At 38.8% G+C, this 24540-nt stretch overlaps 2 protein-coding genes across 4 annotated transcripts in view; one reads left to right on the plus strand and one right to left on the minus strand.

Moving 5' to 3' along the window:
- Window positions 1-4305, plus strand: part of PDE3B (phosphodiesterase 3B) — a 164429-nt gene extending 160124 nt beyond the window's left edge. The window contains exon 17 of the mRNA XM_027577888.2: window positions 1346-4305. Within this exon, the coding sequence (XP_027433689.2) occupies window positions 1346-1560 (215 nt within the window). The 3' untranslated portion in view covers window positions 1561-4305. The remainder of the gene's footprint in view (window positions 1-1345) is intronic.
- Window positions 4306-6089: 1784 nt separating this feature from the next.
- The window catches only part of LOC113914132 (vitamin D 25-hydroxylase), a 40652-nt gene continuing 22201 nt past the window's right edge, over window positions 6090-24540 (minus strand). Inside the window, exons 6-7 of one of the 3 annotated variants that reach the window (XR_003517388.2) lie at window positions 6752-6825; window positions 6090-6132 (exon numbers count right to left, since the gene is read on the minus strand). The gene's annotated coding sequence lies outside the window, so the exon portion shown is untranslated. Of the gene's footprint in view, window positions 6133-6751; window positions 6826-12262; window positions 12321-12994; window positions 13588-24540 lie in introns of those variants that run through there. The other 2 variants (XR_003517387.2, XR_003517386.2) reach the window with 2 other exon arrangements.

A 24540-nucleotide genomic window follows, 5' to 3' on the forward strand; every position in this document is an offset into this window, starting at 1 on the left:
GTGGTTTTTTTTGGGGGGGGGAAGAGAGAATCCCAAGCGGGACTCGATCTCACAACCCCAAGCTTGTGATCTGAGCTGAAATCAAGAGTCAGACGCCTAACTGACTGAGCCACCCAGGCGCCCCTGGATCTTTGTTTTTAAGCTACAGATTGAGGAGTTCTATCTTGAGTAACTACACTCTGAATGTTCAGATTGTACGGTCTCTTGAGTAACTCCTGTGTGCTGGGGAACGTGCTAATGCGGTCGCACGCGGTCTTGGTTAAAGTGGTGTCTCTTTGGGGCCAGTCTGCTTCAGGAGGCTCTACCTTTGCCCGCACCGTAGGGCTCTGTCACCATGGCTGATTTTGTGAGGTGAGGTGTTCGTGTGGCTAGCGCTCCCCCCTCCTGCTAATCTGCCCTTCCTAAAGACTTGGAAGATGGATCACAATAGTTGGGAGAAGAGGAAACATCTTCTCTAGCCCTAAGGGGAGAACCAAGTTTTGTGTTGTTATGGATTTGAATTGCCAAACTGTAGGGACATAGTTTTCTGTATAAAGCAGTGAATATAAATGGAAAAAAAATTTGTCACCATTGTAGCTGTAAATGAAATCAGTTATTTGCTCTTTAAAGTAGAATTTAAGGGGTGCCTGGGTGGCTCAGTCAGTTAAGCATCTGCCTTCAGCTCAGGTTATGATCTCAGGGTCCTGGGATCGAGTCCCACATCGGGCTCCTTGCTCAGTGGGGAGCCTGCTTCTCCCCTGCTTGGGCTCTCTCCTGTTCTCTCTCAAGTAAATAAATAAAATCTTAAAAAAAAAAAGAATTGAAATTATATCTAGCATTCCAAGCATGCTATAAATGAAAACCGGTAACATAATTACAAAGAACTACCCCCACCTCCCCAGTTGTATTCAGGATTAGCATAATAAAGAGTAGTCTTCTACCTCTACCCTCTGAGCATCATCATGGACAAAGTTGATTGGCTTCCAAAAATTGTTTATATTCACTGAAACCTTGATACTGGTGTTTAATTCAGTACTTAAATCCTAAAAAGGTTGTTGAACTTCACATTGCTATTGTTATCATTCCTCCCCTCTCACCCCACCCAGTCTTCCCTAATCCCCTTCTCGGCTTTATTTTCATCTAATAACAACACCATCTCGTGTTTTGCTGCTGCTTTTGCTTACCTAGGTCTTTCCATTAGAAGATGAGCTCCATAGTACAGAGATTATTTCTGTCTTACTGGTTATGACTACAACCCCAGCGCCATGTATAAGTGCCTGGAAAATTATAGGCACTCGGATATTTAGTGACTGCACAAGGGAATTGTATGGCTATGATTACAATATACTGCTTTTAAATTTCACAGAACCACAGAGGAGGAAAGGCAGACGGCGAATATTTTGTCAGCTAATGCACCACCTCACTGAAAACCACAAGATATGGAAGGAAATGATAGAGGAAGAAGAGAAATGTAAAGCTGATGGGAACAAACTGCAGGTGGAAAATCCTTCCTTACCTCAAGCCGATGACATTCAGGTCATTGAAGAAGCAGATGAAGAGGAAGAGAGACAGTTTGAATAAAAGAAAAGGCATATCGGAGAAGCCTGGAGGGCTGTGCCTGGGGTCAGAAATCCCTGCCTGGCACTCAGGGGACAGACCTGCCACAGACCCTGCCTGCGGGGACAGGCCCAGCTACTGGGAGAGGCCCCTGCTGCTGTGTGTGCTCACCACACGGACGACACGAGCATCCTTAGAGCATGGCTTCCATCGACTCCTGTTGCGAAGCTCTTCCTTGAAGCCTTTGCTGGTATACCAGTAGTCTGTCATAGTAATGCTTTGCTGGGTAGTAAGCTCGTTGTTTTCATGAGCGGTAGCTAGAACTAACAATTCAAGTGACTTCGGTTTCCAAAGTGGCCAGAACTTTTTGCTTTCATGAAAACAGGATTCATATTGTTTTTTTCCAAATGTGTCTTTTAGGTGTTTTGAACATTTTGGCGGGAGCCGGGGTGGGGCGGGGGGAGTCAGTGCCCATCTAAGAAGGAATCCAGTGTTGCCTTTCGGAGGGTCTGTTCAGTGCAAGACACTGTTCAGTGCTGTGCTCCCAGCCGGGTTTATCCATGAAAGACTGAGTGACCTTTGTTAAATATAATAGAATCCAGGTGCATCAATTTCTGATGCTTCTTACTGTTGTGTGTTACGTACTATGTGTATTTGAGTTCTGCTCAGAGTATTCAGGTTTACCGTGGACATCAGAAGTCTCAATTCCAGTCTTACTGACTTACATTCCATGGTTGAACTTTTAAAGCTGTTTTGGGTGTAACAACGAAGAGATTTTCTTCTTTAGTCAAAACTGTTCTTACTACTGTTGCTCAGGATTCGTATTTTTAAACATTTAGTTAATATAAACACAGATTTGTCAGAAGAAAAAGGAATTGTCCTAAAGTTGTTAATCTTTTATGAAATGAGCATTATTCTTAGATAAATTTGAGTCTAATCAAAAGAAATAGGTGCTCCAAAAGCCACAACGAATAATTGGAACATGTGCTTATATCCAGATCCATATGTTAGGTGTCGTGTGTTTAGTCACTGTAAAACTGATGTTCATCCTTGTTCATTTCCTACTGCCTTGAGACTACATGACAGAAGTGACCTAGGACTACTCAGTACTGCTAGAGCCCAACTGTGAGTTTAATCTTTAAAAAAAAAAAAGTGGGAATACTTAATTGCAAAGAAAATGGACCATATTTACAATGTTCATGAACTCCTAGGGTACAGATATGTACCTGAGTCATGAAAGATTTTTGATGATCTAAAGAGCAGCCTAAATGATAACAGGATGGGAGACTAATTTTTTTTTCTTGGAGACTCTATTTTGGTTCTGTGTGGCTTTTGTAGACAGTAAAACCATTAATTTTCCAAGATGATTCCTTTTAAGTATAATGTCAGGCAATTTCTTACTTACCTAGAATATTTGGCATATCTCGAAGATATTAAAGATCTATAGAAATGTTGGAAGTTTTGATCTTGTATAATATTGAATGAATCACCAAGCTTTATTTATTAGACATGTTGAGTGTGAAGTTCCTTCCTGCCACTTTTGCTACAACTGCCACATAATTTGTAACCTGGTCGCACATTACTAAGTAATAAAATTTTAACTAATTTATTGAGTTTGCACTTAAAATATATATATATCCTGGGCTCTTATTTCCCTGGTATACATTTTGCATCCTGCGTAAGTATATTTCTGCTATTGCAAAGTACAAGTGTATAAATTCACATGTGCACATATGCAATAATGAGACTCAGATTTCCTATTAAAATTTTGTATTGGGGTTAATGTATATATTTTCTCAAAAGGAATGTTTTTATTAAAAATACTGTTACCGAGAACTCATTTTTAAATAATTTAAATTTGCTCTTTGCTAAATAATTGACATATTAAAATAGACCAAAGAAACACTAAGAAATATCCTTGCTGAAACAAATTCATAAACTTTAAGAAATGAATGTGACTATATTAAGTATATACAATGCTATTAAATGAAATCTTACTTGAAAAATTGCCATAAGGGACGCCTGGGTGGCTCAGTCGGCTAAGCATCTGCCTTCGGCTCAGGTCATAATCCCAGAGTCCTGGGATCAAGTCCCACATCGGGCTCCCTGCTCTCGGGGAGCCTGCTTCTCCCTCCGCCTGCCGCTCCCCCCTCTCATGCTCTCTCTCTGAAAAATAAAATCTTTAAAAAAGAGAGAGAAATTGACATAAGCAATATTACATATTCTATTTTGGTTACTACTGAATCAGATTAATTTTATTATAATTTTCATTGTGAATTTGCTGTTTTAACTCACTGGTCTTAGAAATAATTTTGTAGTGCTGTATCTGTGTGCTTACCCATACATTATTTTTCCATATAAAAACAAACTACTTTGTAAAGTTATTTCCTGATTTGAAGGCTATTTCCTGCTATTCTTTGTTGATGCTGTTGGCCTTTTCTATTTTTGTAAGAATCCTGTAAACTCTAGCATTGAAGTCAAAAATTTCCTCTCTCTAGATTGCATCTCATAGGAATGAACTTCACAAAAGAGATGAATAAAGCCAACTCTGGTTTCTTTCTTATAGTTGCCAGGCTAATCTGAGGAGCTCTAGAGAGTGGGTGGGGATGGCGCAAGAATTATGATTTACCCTGGAGGTATTTGCTTGTGGAAAGAGATTAACAGTGTGTGTGGAGGGCGCCTGGGTGGCTCAGATGGTTAAGTGTCTGCCTTCAGCTCAGGTCATGATCCCAGGGCCTGGGATTGAGTCCCACATCGGGCTCCCTGCTTCTTGGGAGCCTGCTTCGCCCTCTGTCTCTCACGAATAAATAAATAAAATCTTTTAAAAAAATAAATAAATAAAAAAGTGTGTGTGGAGGCCCGGACAAGAACACGTCCCCATCTTGGAGGAGCTGAAAGAGGTTGAGGGTGGCTGGCAGGGAGTGGTAGATAGAGGGTGGCTAATGAAGAGCCTGGTAAAGCATGACATGCCATTTAAGCTTTTTTCCTCAAGGAAATGGGGAACTGAAAAAGTTTTCATCTGGAAGAGTGACCTGATTACATTTACATTTTATGAAGCTCATTCAAATAACATACTAATGTCAAATGGAAGAATAAAATTAGACATGGGGAGATCTCCCTGATCTGGACATGGAAAGATGATAGGACAACAGAGAAGTGAGTAGACTGGAGATCTGAGATGGAGGAGAATCAGTTTGCCCCGGTGATTACTGGGTATGGTGGTAAGAAGACCGTCGGGACTTTCAGATCTCTGCTTTGGGCGACTGTGCGCGTCATTCACTGCGAGAGGGTATACCCAAGGAGTAGACTGTGGATGTGCTGGAGGGACGGGGGATGTGTATATCCTATTGGTTCTCTTTCTCTGGAGAATTTTGCTAAAAGTCACCAAACAGAAGGAAACAACCCTAAAGGCGACTAGCAGATTTAGACTACTCAATGCCTGCAGATGCCGCATTGCCTTATCAAAACAATATAAAATAACCATGCAGGAAATGTTTAAGGAAATAAGACACAAAATGACAAAAAAAAAAATGAGCAAGCAGTTAGAAATTTAAAACTCACCGGGTACGAGGGCGCCTGGCTGGCTCAGTTGGTGGAACATGTGCCTTCATCCCAGGGTTGTGAGTTCAAGCCCCAGGCTGGGCATGGAACTTAAACGAAAAAAGGAAGGAAGGAAAGAAGGAGGGAAAGGAAGGAAAGAAAGAAAGATTCACCAGGTACAAGTAGCCATAAGACTGATGACAAACTTCTCAGGACCAAAAATGGGAGCCAGAAGTCACTACAACACTATCTGCTAAGTGCTGAGGGGAAAAAATAAATGAATAAAAAAGAAAAGAAAAATCTGTCAACTTATAATCACCAGAACTACCAAAAGTGAGGGTAAAATAAAGAGACATTTTCAGATAAACACTGATCTTTTCCCATCAACAGACTTAACCTAATGAAATTTTTAGAGCAGTACTTCTAAAGTTTGCTGTAATGTACATAGAAATCATTTTGTGATCTGGTTAAAATGCATATTCTGATCTAGTAAGTCTGTAGTGGACCTCAGGAGTCTGTATTTCTTAAAAGTAGGTCCCTGAGAGTGTAGTTCTTTAAAAAGTTCTCAGGTGGGGGTGCCTGGGTGGCTCAGTCGTTAAGCAACTGCCTTCAGCTCAGGTCATGATCCCCGGGTTCTGGGATTGAGCCCCGCATGGGGCTCCCTGCTCCGTGGGAAGCCTGCTTCTCCCTCTTCCACTCCCCCTGCTTGTGTGTGTGCTCTCTATCTTACAAATAAATAAAATCTTTAAAAAAAAAAAAAAGTTCTCAAGTGATGTAATGATGCTACTGGTCTGTTGACCACACTTAAAAGAGTAGCAAGATTCTTGGGGCGCCTGGGTGGCTCAGTCATTAAGCGTCTGCCTTCGGCTCAGGTCATGATCCCAGGGTCCTGGGATCGAGCCCCGCATCAGGCTCCCTGCTCGGCGGGAGGCCTGCTTCTCCCTCTGCCACTCCCCCTGCTTGTGTTCCCTCTCTCGCTGTCTCTCTATCTGTCAGATAAATAAATAAACTCTAAAAAAAAAAAAAAAAAAAGTAGCAAGATTCTTAAAGTGCATACTTTAGAAAAGAAGAAAAATGACCCAGAGGGAAGATAGGCAATGCAAGAAGGAAAAGTAAACAGATTAATAAACAACATATTTAGGTAAGTCTTAAATCATTATTTATATGAACTAAAAAATTATTTTGTGTGCCTTAAAATCCTGGATAACAACATGTTAATCAAGAAAAAGTTAAGGGTCTTATATGGTTTCAAAATGGAAATTAAGATACTAACTTTAGACTTTGTTAAATTAAGAAAAATGCAAAAGTTAAGGGAAACTAAAGTTTTAAAAAGTATATAACTTCTAAACTGGTCGCGGTAGGGGAGTAAAAAACCTGGAATTGATAAAAATGTCATAAATGAGTAAAGAGAAACAATAGGACAAATGGGAGAAAAGGTAGGAATAAATTTTAAAATATCAATACCCACAAGAAATGTAAATAGTATTTTGGATGGGCACATCTAATCTGTCAGGATTTTTTTTAAGCCAGCCATGTAGGTAGTACTTACAATGTACTGTTTTCTTAGTGATTTGATGTTAATTTATATTATCACCACCATGTTAAGGTAGATACTGTACTATTACCTCTGTTTTGCAAAGTCAATTTATCAGGTACATAAAATACATGTACTTACCTAATAAAATAATCTCAAAGATGCATAAATCAAAAGTTGGTAGAACTACAGAGAAAAACTGTCATTTCTACAACCTGGAAGAGAGATTTAACACAATAAGTTAAGCAGACCAAAAGTTAATAAAAATATAAAACAGCACAGTGAACAGTCTTATTAGACATACACAGAACATAAAACCCAGCAAAGAAAATTTTTGTCCTTAAAAATCCAAAGAACACTTAGAAAGTTGACTACATACTTGTATAAAGCAAGTCTTAATAAGTTTCAGAGAATATGTATCATACAAACCATGTTCTCTGACCACAACAAGACCATTAGTCTTCAGTTAGTTTTTGTTACTTATTTCTATGTATGCTTGATAGATTAAAGAAATTGCTCCTAAATAACTCCAGGCTAAGTAAATCATAATGGGCATTTAAGGGATGCTCAGTCGTTAAGTGTCTGCCTTTGGCTCAGGTCATGATCCCAGGGTCCTGGGATCGAGTCCCGTATCAGGCTCCCTCCTCAGAGGGAAGCCTGCTTCTCCCTCTCCCTCTCCCTCTCCCCCTGCTTGTGTTCCTGCTCTAGCTAACTCTGTCAAATAAAATCTTTAAAAAAAAAAGGGGGGCATTTAAACATAAGTAGAGGTGAACGATTAAAATACCTGTACTACTTTCCAAAAATTAAGATGTGTTGAAAATGGCACTTGAAGAGAAACTTAGGGCATTAGAGGTTTATATTAGAAAAAAGGCTGGTAAGTTAATGAGCTAAGCATCCAGCTTAAGTTAGAAAAACAGAATATAGATATATTAACAAAATGAAGGATAAATCATGATCTCAGAAGAGCAGAAAAAAACATTTGATAAAATTCAGCATCTGTTTATGATAAAATCTCTCAACAAAGTGGGTAATGGAAGGAACATAAGACCATAGATGGACAAGCCCACAGCTAACCTAAAATAAAAACAAGACAAAGATGCCTACACTCGCCACTTTCATTCAACATAGTATTGGAAGTCCTAGCCAGAGCACTCAGAGAAGAAATAAAAGCTTCCAGTTTGAAAGGAAGAAGTAAAATGTAAAAAAATAAGTAAATGTAAAATAAGTAAAAAGTGTAATCATGTCATCTCTACTTGCAGATGACATATTATATACATATAGAAAACCCTAAAGAGTTCATAAAAAAAACTTAGAATAAACAAGTTCAGTAAAGTTGGCATTTCTATAAACTATGCATTTCTTGCATTTCTATAAACTAATGAAATATCTGATAAAAATAAAAAATCTCTTGCATTTCTATAAACTAATGAAACATCTGAGAAATTAAGAATCCCACTTAGAATTTCAAAGAGAAAATACATAAAATACAACTAAGAAGGTGAACAATATAGGGGTGCCTGGGTGGCAGAGTCAGTTAAGCGACTGACTCTTGGTTTCAGGTCAGGTCATGATCTCAGGCTTGTGAGACTGAGCCTGGTGACCGGCTCTGTGCTTAGCACAGAGTCCACTTGGATTTTTTCTCCCTCTCCCTCTGCCCCTCCCCCCTATGCTCACGTACATGCTCTCTAAAATAAATAAATCTTTTTTAAAAAAAGTGAACATACACACTAAAAAATGTAACACATTGAAGAAAAGTGAATGAATGCAAGATTCAGTGCTCATGGTTGAAAGAATATTGTTAAAATGTACAGACCAAAAAAAAAAAAAAATGTACAGACCACCCAAAACATTCTATAGACTCAATGCAATCCCTACCAAATTCCAGTGGCATTTTTAAGACTGAGATATAATTGACAAATTTATATGGAACCACAAGACGTAACCAAACAAATCATAAGAAAATAAAGCAAAACTAGGGGCACTTAGGTGGCTCAGTCAGGCATCCGCCTCTTGATTTTGGCTCAGGTCATGATCGCAGGGTTGTAAGATCAAGCCCCACATTGGGCTCTGCACTCAGCATGGAGTCTGCTTCTCTCGCTCTTTCTCTCCCCAAAATAAAAAAAGAACTACCATATGATCCAGCAAGTAAGTGCACTTACGGGTTTTTTCCAAAGGAAACAAAAACACTAACTCTGCCCCTCCTCCTCCTGCTCACTCTCAATAAATAAATCTTTTTAAAAAAGCAAAACTGAAGATATCATGCTTCCTGATTTTAAACTATTATTGTAAAGTTACAGTTATCAAAACAGAATAATAATGAGATTAAAAACAGACATGGATCAAAGGACCGGAAGAGAGAGCCCAGAAATAAATCCACATATATGGTTAATTTTTGAGAAAGAAACCAAGGATATACAATGTTAAAAGAATAGTCTTTTCAATAAATGGTGCTGGGAAAACTGGACAGCTACATGTAAAAGAATGAAACTGGACCACTTTTGGAGCGCCTGGGTGGCTCAGTTGGTTGGGCGGCTGCCTTCGGCTCAGGTCATGGTCCTGGGATCGAGCCCCACGTCCGACTCCCTGCTCGGCAGAGAGCCTGTTTCTCCGTCTCCCTCTGCCTGCCACTCTGCCTACTTGTGCTCTCTCTCTGTCTCTGTCAAATAAATAAATAATATTAAAAAAAAGACCACTTTCTCACATCATATACCAAATAAACTCAAAATGGATTAAAGACCTGAAACCATAAAACACAAAGAAAACAGGCAGTTACCTCCTTGACATTGATATTGGCATTGATTTTTTTGATAGGTTGGCATGAGCAAAAACAAACAACTGGGACTACATCAAACTGCAAAGCTTCAGCAAAACAAAAAGGCAACTTGGGGTGCTTGGGTGGCTCAGTCGTTAAGCGTCTGCCTTCGGCTCAGGTCATAATCCCGGGGTCCTGGGATCGAGCCCCACATCAGGCTCCCTGCTCGGTGGGAGGCCTGCTTCTCCCTCTCCCACTCCCCCCTGCTTGTGTTCCCTCTCTCGCTGTGTCTCTATGTGTCAAATAAATAAATAAATTCTTTAAAAAAACAAAACAAAAAACAAAAAGGCAACTCACCGAATGGGAGAAGATATTTGTAAAGGCCCTATCTGATAAGGGGTTACTATCCAAAATACACAAAGCACTCATACACCTCAATAGCAAAAAACAAACACCACAAAAACCAAAACCCGATCCGATTTAAAAAAAAGGGCAGAGGCTCTGAATGGACCTTTTCCCAGAGGAGGAACAGATGGCCAAGAGGTGCATGAAGAGTGCTCGCTGATCACCAGTCAGGGAAGGGCAAATCAAAATCACCTCACACCTGTTATCCCCTGTCTTTTTGATAGTAACCATTCTAACAAGTGCGGGCAAGAAAGAGGAAAAAGGGATTTTTTTTTTTTTAAGATTTTATTTATTGGAACTCCTAGGCCGCTCAGTTGGTTAAGCAGCTGCCTTTGGCTCAGGTCATGATCCTGGGGTCCTGGGATGGAGTCCCCCATCGGGCTCCTTGCTCAGTGGGGAGCCTGCTTCTCCCTCTGCCTGTTCTGCCTGCCACTCCCCTTGCTTGTGCTCTCTGACAAATAAAATCTTTAAAAAAATTATTTATTTGGGTGGGGTGGGGGGAGCAGCAGGTGGGGAGGGGAAGCAGCAGGCTCCCTGCTGAGCAAAGAGCTCAATGGGGGACTAAATCTCAGGACCCTGAAGTCCCAGGACTCGAGCTGAAGGCAGATGCTTAACTGACTGAGCCACCCAGGAGTCCCAGAAAAGGGAACTCTTGTGTGCTGTTGGTAGGAAAGTAAACTGGCGTGGCCACTATGGCAAACATATGAAAGTTATTCCCAAAATAAAAAAAGAACTACCATATGATCCAGCAAGTAAGTGCACTTACGGGTTTTTTCCAAAGGAAACAAACACTAACTCAAAAAGGTGCATACACCCCCAAGTTCATTGTAGCATTCTTTGCAATAGTCAAGACATGGAAGCAACCCAAATGTCCACTGATGGATGAATAAAGAAAATGTGGCATATATGTCCAACAGACTATTATTCAGCCATAAAAAAGGAAGAAATCTTGCCATTTGTGACAACACGGATGGACCTTGAGGTCCTTAAGCTAAGTGAAATAAGTCAGAGAAAGGAAAACACCATACGCTCTCCTTTATATATTGAATCTAAAAACAAAACAAATGAACAAAAATAAGAACAGATTCATAAATACAGATATTAAACTGGTGGTTGCCAGAGGAGAGGGTGGGAAGGATGCGTGAAGCAGGTGAAGGGCATCAATAGGTATGAACTTCCAGTTATAAAATACATCAGTCACATGGATGTGAAGTGTAGCTCAGGGAATACTGTCGATAATAATGTAATAACATTGTATGGTACAGATGGTAAACACTATGTTAAGGGCTCCCAATATATTTAAATGCTGAATTACTATGTGGTTCACTTGAAAGGAGTATAATATTGCATAACAATGATATTTCAATTAAAAAATAATTAATGTAATTAAACACATTAACCAATCAAAACAGAAAAAGGGGCGCCTAGGTGGCTCAGTTAAGTGACTGCCTTCGGCTCAGGTCATGATCCTAGAGTCTCGGGATCGAGTCCCACATCCGGCTCCCAGCTCAGCAGGGAGTGTGCTTCTCCCTCTGACCCTCTCCCCTCTCATGTTGTTTCTCACTCTCTCTCTCTCTTTCAAATAAATAAATAAAACCTTTAAAAAAAAAAGAAAAAAGATCATCTCAATAGATGAGATAAATAATTCACCCTTTTATCATTTAAGGGAGAAGGAGAGAATGAAAGAAGGAAGGGAAGTAGGAAGGGAGAAAGAGAATAGAAGCAAACTGATGTTCTAGGGGCATGAAGAAAAACTAGAGTAAATGTCATATTAATGGTAAATTGTCATTCCTTTAAACAGATGAGAATGCTCACTCTCCTTACTTTCATCAACAATGCATTACAGCTTCTAAACTTAGTAAGAATGACCATAATAATTGGAAAGGAAGACACAAAACTGTCATTACTTATAAATGACATCACTGTTTAAGAGAAAATTCCAAAGAATTGAGAAAAAGGATTTTTTCAAATTGAAAGTTTAGTACTTTTGTCATGTGCTATCAGTGTACAAATTTCTACTGCATTTTTTATAGAACAGTCTCGAATTCTGCTGTTACCAATTTCAGTTTGGAAATGGTCCTCAAGCTTAGGGTCTTAGACTCATTTTAATTCTCTTGAAAAAGCTTCACATGGTTAAAATTCCCATTTGGGGTTTCCCTGATTTTTTAGGATAAGATTTTAATGAGAATATTCACAATTAATTTCATCAGGAAAACAATTAAGTGGGTATCTGCTGAAGTTTAATCTTTATTTTCCCGTAACAGCTGTTTCGTATTATCAGCCTGAAGACACAGAAGATCAATAGATACGAAAATCCACGATAAAGTTGATGAAATTCATGAAGAATAAACATGATTCCTTGCATTTAAGCTCAAATAACTGCTATTAGTAAAGGATAAATGAAGGGCTGGTTTAATAAGATCACTACTAATAAAAGCACTGGGAGCTGTTATTAATTACCTGTATTTTTTTTCTGGTTTAAAAAAAAGACCAAGGTGGGGGGCGTTTCTTAAACTCCATTCCTCAAAATACTGGGTCTGCATCCACTCCATTCTGAAATAGCCAGGCGATATGTTTTAAACAAAACAAAACAAAAAAACACTAGTAAGTAAAAGAGACCCAGAGAAGAGTGATAAGGACCCAATCATGTAAAGAACCTAGAATAGTTAGCCTGTAGAAGTAGATTCACAGTGGAACGCAAGTGAGAGCTTTCTTCAGATGTTTTAAGTGGAGGCCACAGATTTAAATACCTACAAGACCAGATAGAAGTGATAAATTAATGATGTGGACTTGGTGCAGTAAATATGGATATATCATGTAAAAAGCTGCAACTAAGCTATAATTGATTTTTGCCATTCAAAATGACAGTCCAGCTTTGATAGAACTTCATTTTTTAAAGAAAAGCCTCAAAATACAGATTTTTATAAGTCTCAATTTTTAAGTTTTATTTTAAAATTAAACCTAAAGTTTCCAGAATCAATTCCAATGTGGGAATGGGGTTTCCTCACATTACCACCAAGTAATTAATTCTCCAACACCAACTGGGTGTCCTACAATTCAACTCAATTCCGACACTATTTACCCAGAGATAGCAGCACATTCCACAAGTTAAGGGTTCAGTCCCACAAGACTGTCCTCTGCTTCAGACACCAATCACTGACTGACCCACTGACTACAGATTGGAGGTTCCCACAACCCCCTCCTTGCGTTCCATTAATTTGCTAGGGTCCTTCCCTGAACTTAAAAAAAATCCATTTACTCACAAGTTACCAGTTTATTACAGAGGATATTAGAGGATACAAACCAACAGCTAGATGAAGAGATACAGAGGGTAAGTTTCCAAACAAAGGAGCTTCTGTCCTCACAGTGTTTTGGACCCAGCACAATAGCACATGAAAGCATTCTGGTTCACCAGCTGGGAAGTTCTCCAAACCACTTCCTTCTGAGATTTTTTGGAGGCTTTATTCCACAGGCATTGTTAATTAAATCATTTACCGTTGGTGATTGATTCAACCTCCCACCCTGTCTCCTCCCCGGAAATCAAGGGGTGGGACTGAAAGTTCCAACCCTTTGATCATGATTGGTTCCCCTGACAGCGAGTCCTCACAGTTAGGCATTACCCCAAAGTCCCCTCATTAACATAAACGCAGCTGTGGTGGAAAGGGGCTTGTTATGAGTGACAAGAAACCCATTTCACCTTTTGGCTCTGAAGTGTTTATTTAGAAACTGAGGAACGAGACCAAACATTATAGCAAAAGATGCTCTCCTTGCTCTTATCACTCAGGAAATTCCAAGGGTTTTGGGAGCTGTAAGCCAGGAACTGTGAATGAAGACCAAATATATATGAGAAATATATTTTTGTTGCATGAATGGCCAGATATATTTCTTATAAATCTCAACATTGAAGACCTTTTATTAATCATTACCACACATGATTTGAAAAATATTTGAAAAACATTTGGAACATTTGAAAAATATTCAGTATTCTTCATTCAGTATACAGGCTCATCTGCTTAGAAGATAATTTATAATGAAATGTTTTTACATTAAAAATGAGTACCATGGGGGGCACCTGAATGGCTCAGTTGGTTGAGCATCCGATTCTTGGTTTCAGCTCAGGTCATGATCTTGAGGTCGTGAGATTGAGCCCTGAGCTGGACTCAGTGTGGAGTCCACTTGTCCCTCTCCCTATGCCCGCGCCCTACTCGCAATCTCTCTCTCAAATAAATAAAATCTTTTTAAAAAAAATGAGTACATGGGGCACCTGGGTGGCTCAGTTGTTAAGCGTCTGCCTTCGGCTCAGGTCATGATCCCAGGGTCCTGGGATGGAGCCCCATGTCGGGCTCCCTGCTCCGCGGGAAGCCTGCTTCTCCCTCTCCCACTCCCCCTGCTTGTGTTCCCTCTCTCGCTGTGTCTCTCTGTCAAATAAATAAATAAAATCTTTTTTTAAAAAAAGATTCTCTCTTAAGAATAAATAAATAAAAATTTTAAAATGAGTACAATGGGTAAAATTTTTAACGTTTTTGTGAAATATACATGGCAGTATACAGAAATACATGCAGCAAAATAAGCTACAATGAACAGCATTATGCAGCAAACATTGCTGTCTCCCCAGAAGCTCTCACATGCCTCTTCTCCATCTCAGTCTCCTCTTCTCCCTGCTGAAGACACTCACCTGATTCTCTTTGTCTGAAATGTCTTTCACCTTTTGGAGTGAAGGTTATCAAGGCTGAATGTAATAGTCTAGATGATTTTCTTGCAGGATTTAAAGATATCATGCCTTTGTCTTCTGGATTGGCACTGTTTCTGTTACGAAATTAGCTATCGGTTTTATTGTTGCTTTGAAGTGTTTTTTTTTTTTCTTTTCTATTTACCCTGTATGGCATTCATAGGGCTTCTTGAATCTCTGGCTTAAAGTCCTTTATCAGTTTTGGAAAATTCTTAGCCATTACATCTTCAAGTATTACTTCTGTCCCATTCTTTCTCTTCTTCCCTTCTGGGTTTTCAAGCTCACAAATATTAAATGTTGTTATCTCCCTCACATCTCTTATACATTTTTCATTTTCCATCCTTTATCTTTCTGTGCTTAATTCTAGCCACTTCTTCACTACATTTCAGTCCACTATTAAATCTATCCAAGTTCTTATAATTTAGCTAATTTATGGTTCAGTTTTAGAATTTTCATTTTATGATTTTTAATTCTCTGATGAATTTTTCAATCTTGAACATTATGTTAGGTTTCCTAGAAGCAGAGCCTGAGCTAGGAATTCTTGTGCAACTGATTTATTGAGGGAAAACTTCTGAGGGGAGAAGGATAAGGCATGGGAAGAAGCCCAAGATATTGATGTGGTTGAAGTCCTCAGCCTGATCCCATAGGATGGAGTTCTGAAACACCAATAGCATCATACAGTTGTCCTCTTTGAGGCAAGTGGTGTGTGTATATAACTTAAATACTCCTGAATTAGTCAGTTACTGCCTTCTGGGGCAGGGATGGGAGGGTTCAGGCTAACCTCCTAGGGAATTCCTCAAGAGATGAACTCATCAATTGAGGACAGTTCTTCCGGGAAAGAGTATGAGCAGCTTACACTTGGGAGTACGAGTAGGGGTATATAGGTGGAGTGAGTGAATCCACCTAGTAAATAAATCATGTAGAGGATTAAGAGTGGGGCCCCGGGGGGCTCGGTTGAGCGTCTGCCTTTGGCTCCGGTCATGATCCTGGAGTCCTGGGATGGAGATCCATACCCCACATCAGGCTCGCTGCTCAGCGGGGGGCCTGCCTCTCCCCCTGCTTGTGCTCTCTCCTCTCTGTCAAATAAATAAATAAAATCTTAAAAAAGAGAGAGAGAGAACAAGAGTGTCCACTACAAATGTATTAAGCATGTTTATTGTAAAGTTTGCGGTTGATAATCCTATTATCTGGATCCGTTAAAGGTCTTTGTTGTCCGTTGTTTCTTTTGGTTTTAGTCATTATCTTGTCTCCTTACATGCTAGTTATCATTTAGTGCCAACAATGTATATGAAAAAATTGAAGAAATATTTCAGACCTAGGATTTTTATCTTCCTCTAGAGAGGATTTGTTTGCCTTTGACAGGATGCTGGGGCATTAGTATTAGTAATCTTGAATCACCTTAGTCCAACCAGGGACTAAAGTAAATCAAAGCTGGGCTTCAACTTCAGTGTAGCCCATTTTTTCACTCTTACTCTGAAAGGATAGCTTTTTAGGGTCCCTTGGTAGGCTATATTCTCTAAGTTTTTGGCCCCTAGCTCTGTGAATCCATCAAAAACTGTGCTTAACTTCTCAGCCTTTGAGTTGCCTCTCCCAGATTGGTTCCCAGCTCCAGGAGAAAATGAGTGTGACACAATCCAAGCACACTTCTCCAGATTTCCTCTTTTGTTTAGATCTTGGCCCCAGAATTCTTCATTACCTAGTCATTATGAGTTTAATTGTATACCCCCAAATCCATGTGTTGAAGTCTTAACCCCCCAGTACCTCAGAATGTGACTGTAATTGGAGACAGGGACCTGTAAAGAGGCAATTAAGTTAAAACAAGGCTATTGGGCGCCTGGGTGGCTCAGATGGTTGAGCGTCTGCCTTCGGATCAGGTCATGATCCCAGAGTCCTGGGATCGAGTCTCGCATTGGGCTCCCTGCTCGGTGGGGAGCCTGCTTCTCCCTCTGCCTCTCTCTCTGTCTCTCATGAATAAATAAATAAAATCTTTAAAAAAAAAATAAAAAAAAAATAAAACGAGGCTATTATGGAGGCCCTAATCAGATCTGATTGGTGTCCTTATAAGAATATTGGTTATGTGTGTGATTTATACATATATATTTCTTTGCATCTCTGTTCATGAGTGAGAATGGCTTACAGTTTCCCTTTCTTTAAATAGACATGAATTTGGTATCAAAGTTATTCTAGCATGAGAAAAATCATTTGGGGGTGTGTGTGCCTTCTTTTCCTATTCTCTAGAAGTATTTGTATAAGATTGTCATTAGAATTCACTGGTGAATTCATTTAAACCTAGAATTTTTTTTGTCTACAAAGAAAATTTAAAGAAAATGTTGAATTTAAAGACAATTTTGAATTTATTTATATATATATATGTATTTTTTAGATTTTATTTGACAGAGAGAGAGTGGCAGACAGAGGGAGAGTGAGAAGCAGCCTCCCCACCGAGCAGGAAGCCTGATGTGGGGCTCGATGTGGGGCTCAGATCATGACCTGAGCCGAAGGCAGACACCTAACCAACTGAGCCACTCAGGTGTCCCGAAATTTTTGAATTTAAAGAAAATTATCAATTCAATTTCTTTATTAGTTATAGCACTGTTTAAATTTTCCATTACTGTTCCTGTCAGTTTTGGAAAGTTGAAAAAGTACTTCTCCTAGGACAGTGTTTCTATATATATAAGCTGCACATTAAAATCACTTGGGACCTTTGAAAATAAGCATGCTCAATTTCCTTAGCGTTCCCAATTTATTTATTTTTATTTTTTTATTTTTTAAAGATTTTATTTGTTTATTTGACAGAGAGATAGCACAAGCAGGCAGAGCGGCAGGCAGAGGGAGAGGGAGAAACAGACTCCCCGCGGAGCAGGGAGCCCGATGAGGGACTCGATCCCAGGACCCTGAGATCATGACCTGAGCCGAAGGCAGACGCTTAACCTATTGAGCCACCCAGGCGCCCCAGCGTTCCCAATTTAATCTGTGTGTTATTTTGTTAAAAAAGGTGAATTTTAATTTTCAAAAATACTTTTGTTTTTTGTGGTTTCAATTCTATTCATTTATATTTATATAGTCACTATATGTGTCTGTATTATATATATAATAAATACAATTACTAATAATCAAAACCTTAATAAAAGATGAACACACACTAAGATGTCTCACTTCCATCCCATCCTCAGCTACCCCTTTCTCTCAGTTTCCTAGGAATGACCATTTTCATTAGTTTGTATTAATCCATCTAGTGCTTTTTATTCAAATACAAGTGCATACATGCACAAAGACACATTTTTATTCTCCACTTCATACAAAAAGATGCGTGGGAAAAACATTATAAACATTGTTCTTTGTATTCATTAGCTAATGTTCTCTAAGAAATCACCCCAAAATATACTGGTAATAATCATCCGTTGTAGTTCTTATGAGTCAGGAAATGGCTGCCTGAGCAGTTCTGGCTCAGGATCTCTCCTAAGATCACAGTCAGATGCTAGCTCGGTCTGTAGTCATCTGAAATTTTGAGGAGGATCTATTTCCAAGGTGGCTCACTCACATGGTGGGCAAGTTGATCCTGGCAATTGATGGGAGGCCTTCAGTTTCTCTGTATGTGAGACTCCTTGCGTGTCATCATGACATGGTGGCCAGATTCCCATAGAATGAGAGCTCAGAGACCAAGGTGAAAAATTGCAATGCCTTTAGACAAGCCTTGGAAGTCACCATTATCACTTCCATCACATCCTATTGGTTACATGCACCAGCCCTGATTCACAAAGTTCTGTTATACTAGGTGGGGATCATTTCTATATAGTGATATGGAGAGATCACCAGGATAAATCATGTCAAAGAAAACAAAACACAAAAAGGAAAACCAACATACAGAATGTGGACCCAGTTTCCAAAATTGTCTTATTTTATACTGTCTGGATTTTGAGTTGTAATTAGGAAGGCTTTCTAATTTTAACTTCCAAAGTTAAAGAAGGATTCACCCATGTTTTCTAGCATTTTTATGGCTTTGTTTTATAAATTTAAGCTTTTGAGTCATTTATAGTATATCAAGGCATATGTTATGAAATACAAATCCAAATTTTTAGCTGTTTCCAAATCACTACAGAGTACTCTCAATATCAATACCATTTATTAAAAAGTCCATCTTGGGTGCCTGGATGGCTCAGTCTGTTAAACGTCTGCATTCGGCTCGGGTCATGATCTCAGGGTCCTGGGATCAAGCCTTGCATTGGGCTCCCTGCTCAGTGGGGAGTCTGCTTCTCCCTCTCCCTCTGCCCTTTCCCCTCACTCATGCTCTCTCTCAAACAAAAATCTTAAAAAAAAAAGTAAAATAAATAAATTCCATCTTTGTTTCACTGACTTGATTTTTTTAATGTATTTGGATTTTTCTTTGTCATTTTTCTATTTATCTATTCATATCATTAGCTATTTTATTTATTTAAAGATTATTTTAAATATTTTATATTTAAGTAATTTTTCACCCAACATTGGGCTCGAACTCACAACCCTGAGATCAAGAGTCACATGCTCCACCAACTAGGCCAGCCAGGCACCCCTATTATTCTATCTTATTATTCAAACTTTATACTAGAAACAGCTGTTTAGAAACAGCTTGTCTAGTTCTATTTAAAAAAAAAACAAAACACCTGACCACATTAAATGTATACATTAACCTATGGTGAACCGACGTCTTTACGTTGTTTTCTTAAGAATATTTGTACAAGTCTCCTTTAGGGTCTTTCAAGAGTGTTATAATGTTTATAATGTTTTTCCCACGCATCTTTTACATATTCTTGTTATTTTTATTGCTATTGCTATTTCATTTTTATCGATATTGAAAAAATGGTATTTTTTCTTTCTCTTTTATACACCTAATGGTTGCTGGACATAGAATAGCTATTGATGTTTTTGTATTTTAATTTTACATTGTTACTTTATTGAATTATCTATTTATTCTCATGGATTCTATGGGATATAGTCATACTATCTCCAAATAGAAATACTTTTACTTTTTCCCCCCCAATTCTTTCAATCTAATGTTGTCTAATTGTGTTAGCTAGTACAATGTGAAAACAGTAGTGATGATAGTGGACTCATTTGCTTGTTAACGTTAAAGGAAGAGTATAATATTTCCAATATTTCCACTTCAAATTTGGAATGTGTATATATACTTTATGTACATATATTTGCAAATATACATATCCTTTTAAAATAGGTATATATATATGTATATATTCATGTATTCATTCTACTAATCTGTATTTTAAATCTTTTTAAAAAATGACTTTTCAGCATCTATGAAGATACCCACCTCAATTCTTTGTATATGATTAATAATATTTCCTAATGATGAACCATTCCTATGTTCCAAGACTAAACTTTATTTGATCATATACATTAATTTTAATTTTTATTTATCTTATTTTTTTTTAAGATTTTATTTATTTATTTGGCAGAGAGAGAGACAGCGAGCGAGGGAACACAAGCAGGGAGAGTGGGAAAGGGAGAAGCAGGCTTCCTGCTGAGCAAGGAGCCCGATGCGGGGCTCGATCCCAGGACCCTGGGACCATGAACCAAGCCGAAGGCAGACGCCCAACAACTGAGTCACCCAGGCGCCCCCATATACATTAATTTTAAATGTAGTGGTGGATCTTTTCTGAATAATTTAATAAAATTTGTTTTGATTTCAAAAAAGCATTTTAGAGTTTCCTTTTTGTTTTTATGTTATGGGACAGCTCAAATATTTTTTTACATTTTATTATATTTAATTCCAGTATAATTAATGTATAGTGGTATATTAGTTTCAGGTATACACTATAATGCTCATAAGTGTACTCTTAATCCCCTTCACCTATTTCACCCATGCCCCCTTTTGCCTCCCCTCTGGCAACCACTAAGAGTCTGGTTTTTTGTCTTTTTCTGGTTCTTAAATTCCACATATGAGTGAAATCATGACATTTGTCTTTCTCAGACTGTTATTTCACTTAGCATTATACCCTCTAGATCTATCCATGTTGTTGCAAATGGCAAGATTTCGTTTTTTTTTTTAAGATTTTATTTATTTGACAGAGAGAGACACAGCTAGAGGGAACACAAGCAGGGGGAGTGGGAGAGGGAGAAGCAGGCTTCACGCTGAGCAGGGAGCCCGATGCGGGGCTCGATCCCAGGACCCTGGGATCATGACCTGAGCCGAAGGCAGACGCTTAGTGACTGAGCCACCCAGGCGCCCCGTGTGTGTGTGTTTAAAGATTTTATTTATTTGTCGGAGAGAGAGAGCACAAGCAGGGGGAGCGGCCGACAGAGGGAGAGGGAGAAGCAGGCTCTCAGATGAGCAGGGAGCCCGATGTGGGGCTCAATCCCAGAACCCTGAGATCATGACCCCAGCGGAAGGCAGCCGCTTCACCGACTGAGCCACACAGGCGCCACAAAAGCAGTGTTTTTTGATATTGATCTTAGTGGTCTCTAAGATGGACTTGACTGAAGAAGCTGGAAAAATAATACCTTAGCCACTATCATAAAAATCAAGTTTAAGGTGGTAGGGACTTGCACTAAGTGACAGAAGAATGTTTAGAAGCCTAATGAATTAAGCGACTCAATAGCCAGATAAGCCAAAGAAAAAAGGGGGGGGGCTGGGAATTTTTACATGGGGTTGAGAAAAATCATGTATCTATAACATAGACTACCGAGAAAACAAACTTGGTTTGGCAAAATGGTTGGCAGAAAACCTTCCCTATGATAGCTATGCAGAATTTCTGGCGATTATGGCAAACATTGGAGCCCGTGCCCTAAGTGCCACTGCAGATCTTTCTTGCTTTCATCCCTCCCACTGGCAGCGCCACCTCGAGTAGAGCACCTAAGTTCTTCAGGATCCTATTTTCTCTAGCAGTCTGGTTGGATGAGGATCAAGGCAAAAAGGAATTAAAAACTGTTTTTGAACTTCCAGAACCTTGGCTAAATCGCCTTTTTCCTTCTCTAGGAAATAAGAATACCCTTATTTATCCTTCCTGCCTCGTTAACGACAGGGAGCCACAAACATTTCCTTTCAAGCGCCCGCCGCCTCACTCACGCCAAGATTTCATTCTTTTTTATGGCAAAGTGATATCCCATGGTGTATATACACACCAACCTTCTTTATCCATTTATCTATCAATGGATTCTTGGGTTGCTTCCGTATCTTGGCTATTTTAAATAATGCTGCAATAAACATAGGGGTCCATATATCTTTTTGAATTAGTATTTTCATATTCTTTGGGTAAAGACCCAGTAGTGGAATTACTGGAGCATATGGTAATTCAATTTTTAATTTTTTGAGAAACCTCTATTCTGTTTTCCATAGTGGCTGCACCAGTTTGCATTCCCACCAACAGTGTATGAGGGTACCTTTTTTTCCCATATCCTTGCCATTCAGTCGGTCGTCTTGTTTTGTTAACTGTTTCCTTTGCTGTTCAGAAGCTTTTTATTTTGATGTAGTTCCAATATTTTATATATATATATTTTTTACTTTTTTTAAGATTTCATTTATTTGAGAGAGAGAGAGAGAGCAAGCACAAGCAAGGGGAGCGGCAGGCAGAGGGAGAGGGAGAAGCTGGCTTCCTGCTGAGCAGGGAGCCCAATACGGGGCGCTATCCCAGGACCCTGGGATCTTGACCTGAGCCAAAGACAGACGCTTAACTGACTGTGCCACCCAGGGGCCCCCAATAGTTTATTTTTGCTTTTGTTTCCCTTGCCTGAGGAGGCATGCCTTAAAAAAAATGTTTCTATGGCTAATGTCAGAGAAATTGTTGCCTATGGACTCTTCCAGGATTTTTATGGTTGTGGGTTTCACATTTAGGTCTTGATATCCATTTTGAGTTTATCTTTGTATATGTGTAAGAAAGTGGTCCAGTTTCCCCAACACTATTTGTTGAAAAGACTATCTTTTTCCCATTGCATATTCTTGCTTCCTAGATTGACTATAAAAGGGTGGGTTTATTTCTGGGCTATTCTGAACCATCGACTTATGTTACTTGTGATAATCTTGTAGTATATCTTGAAATCTGGGATTGTGATACCTCCAGCTTTTTCTTTTTCAAGATTGCTTCAGCTATCTTGTGGTTCTACACAAATTTTAGGATTATTTGTTCTAGTTCTGTGAAAAATGCTGTTGGTATTTTGATAGGGGTTGCATTGAATCTGTAAATTGCTTTGAGTAGTATGGACATTTCAACAGTATTTCTTCCAATCCATGAGCATGGAATATCTTTCCATTTGTGTCATCTTTAATTTTTCATCAATGTCTTACAGTTTTCAGAATACAGGTCTTTCACCACCTAAGTTTATCCCTAGGTATTCTATTATTTTTGGTGCAACTGTAAATGGAATTGTTTTCCTAATTTCTTTTTCTGCTACTTCGTTATTAGTGTATCAGCTCAAATAGTTTTTTGAAGCCTACATTTTTGGCAACTTCTTCTTTTATGAAACCTGATCTGTTTGAACCTATTTCTTTTAGGGTCAATATTGGTATGTATGTATGTATTCATTTATTTGAGAGAGAGAGAGGCAGAGGCAGAGAGAGAGACTCTCAAGCAGACTCCACACTGAGCAAAGAGCCTGACATGGGGCTTGATCTCATGACCCTACAATCACAATGAGCTGAAACCAAGTGTTGGACACTTAACCAACTGTGCCATCCAGATGCCCTAATATTGGTAAATTCTATTTTCATAGTTTGTCAATTCATTCAGATCTTCAAATTTCTTTGCATTGAGTTATGTAAGTTTATTTTGTATGATTATTAAAATTGTTTGTGATTACTTTCCCTTATCATTTCATATTTTGAGTATTTATTCTATCCTTTTTCCTTGATTAATCAAGTTAGCTAGCTATTGCTTAGTTTGCTTGTCTAATTCCAGAGTCAGCAAATTTTTTCAAATCAGGTGGATAGTAAATATGTTAGGCTTTTCAGGCCTAAATATTATGTAGGTACTTACAGAACAGGAGTGAAAATTTTTTTCTACAAAATTTTTATTGATAACATTTGAAATATAATAATTAAGTACTTAAAAATAATACTGATTCATTAATGAGAAAAAAGGAATTCTTTTCTGGGAGATAAAATTTTGCTTAATTGGGGCTTGAAGTTCATTTTTCCTAACATCAAAACATTACAAATGTTCATCTGTTAATGCTGATCTGTAATGAGATTCACAGATTTCATATTTGAAGGTGTCTTTCACAAAGATGGGTACTGTCAAATACTGTTATCAATCCATAAGCATCTGATTTTAATTGAGTATATTAATTACTGGGAAGGCATTTATAGAATTCTATTAAATTCTTCAATATTTGCCTTTTCCCCATGTCATTACTTTACAGACTCCATCACTTGCATTGGAAGTTAGATGGAAGCACTTTGATCGCATAGTTAAATAAAATTTTGAAATAGGAAATTTCCTTTGCACTTGCATTCAGTTCTGAAAAAGTGCTGCTGGAAATTTAGTTTGAGCTCACAAACGTATCTGCTGGAGAGATGTGTGGGAATGAAGGCCTCATTTTTTTGTTTTAACTTTTGACAGCACAAGAAGTATATAAAGTAGCTTGATGTTAAAACTGACACTTGAAAAACCCAGGTTTGGACTGAGCAGGTCCACTTATATGCAGATTTTTTACAGTACAGTACTGTGAATGTATTTTCTCCTTCTTCTGATTTTCTTTCTTTCAAGAATGAGTGCATATAAGTAAGGGGGGAGGGGCAGAGGGAAAGGGAGAGAGAGAATATTAAGTAGCCTTCATGCCCAGTGCGGAGCCCAATGCAGGGCTCTATCTTCTGTCCCTCAGATCATGACCTGAGCTGTAATCAAGAGTCAGACGCTTAACCGGCTGAGTGACCTAGGTGCCCCTCTTATGATTTTTTTACTTTTATTTTTTTTAAAGATTTTATTTATTTGACAGAGACACAGAGAAAGAGGGAACACAAGCAGGGGGAGTGAGAGAGGGAGAAGCAGGCTTCTGGCTGAGCAGGGAACCTGATGCGGGGCTCGATCCCAGGACCCTGGGATCATGACCTGAGCC

This window comes from Zalophus californianus, chromosome 11, assembly GCF_009762305.2.
Source record: "Zalophus californianus isolate mZalCal1 chromosome 11, mZalCal1.pri.v2, whole genome shotgun sequence".
In the NCBI taxonomy this organism is placed as follows: domain Eukaryota; kingdom Metazoa; phylum Chordata; class Mammalia; order Carnivora; family Otariidae; genus Zalophus; species Zalophus californianus.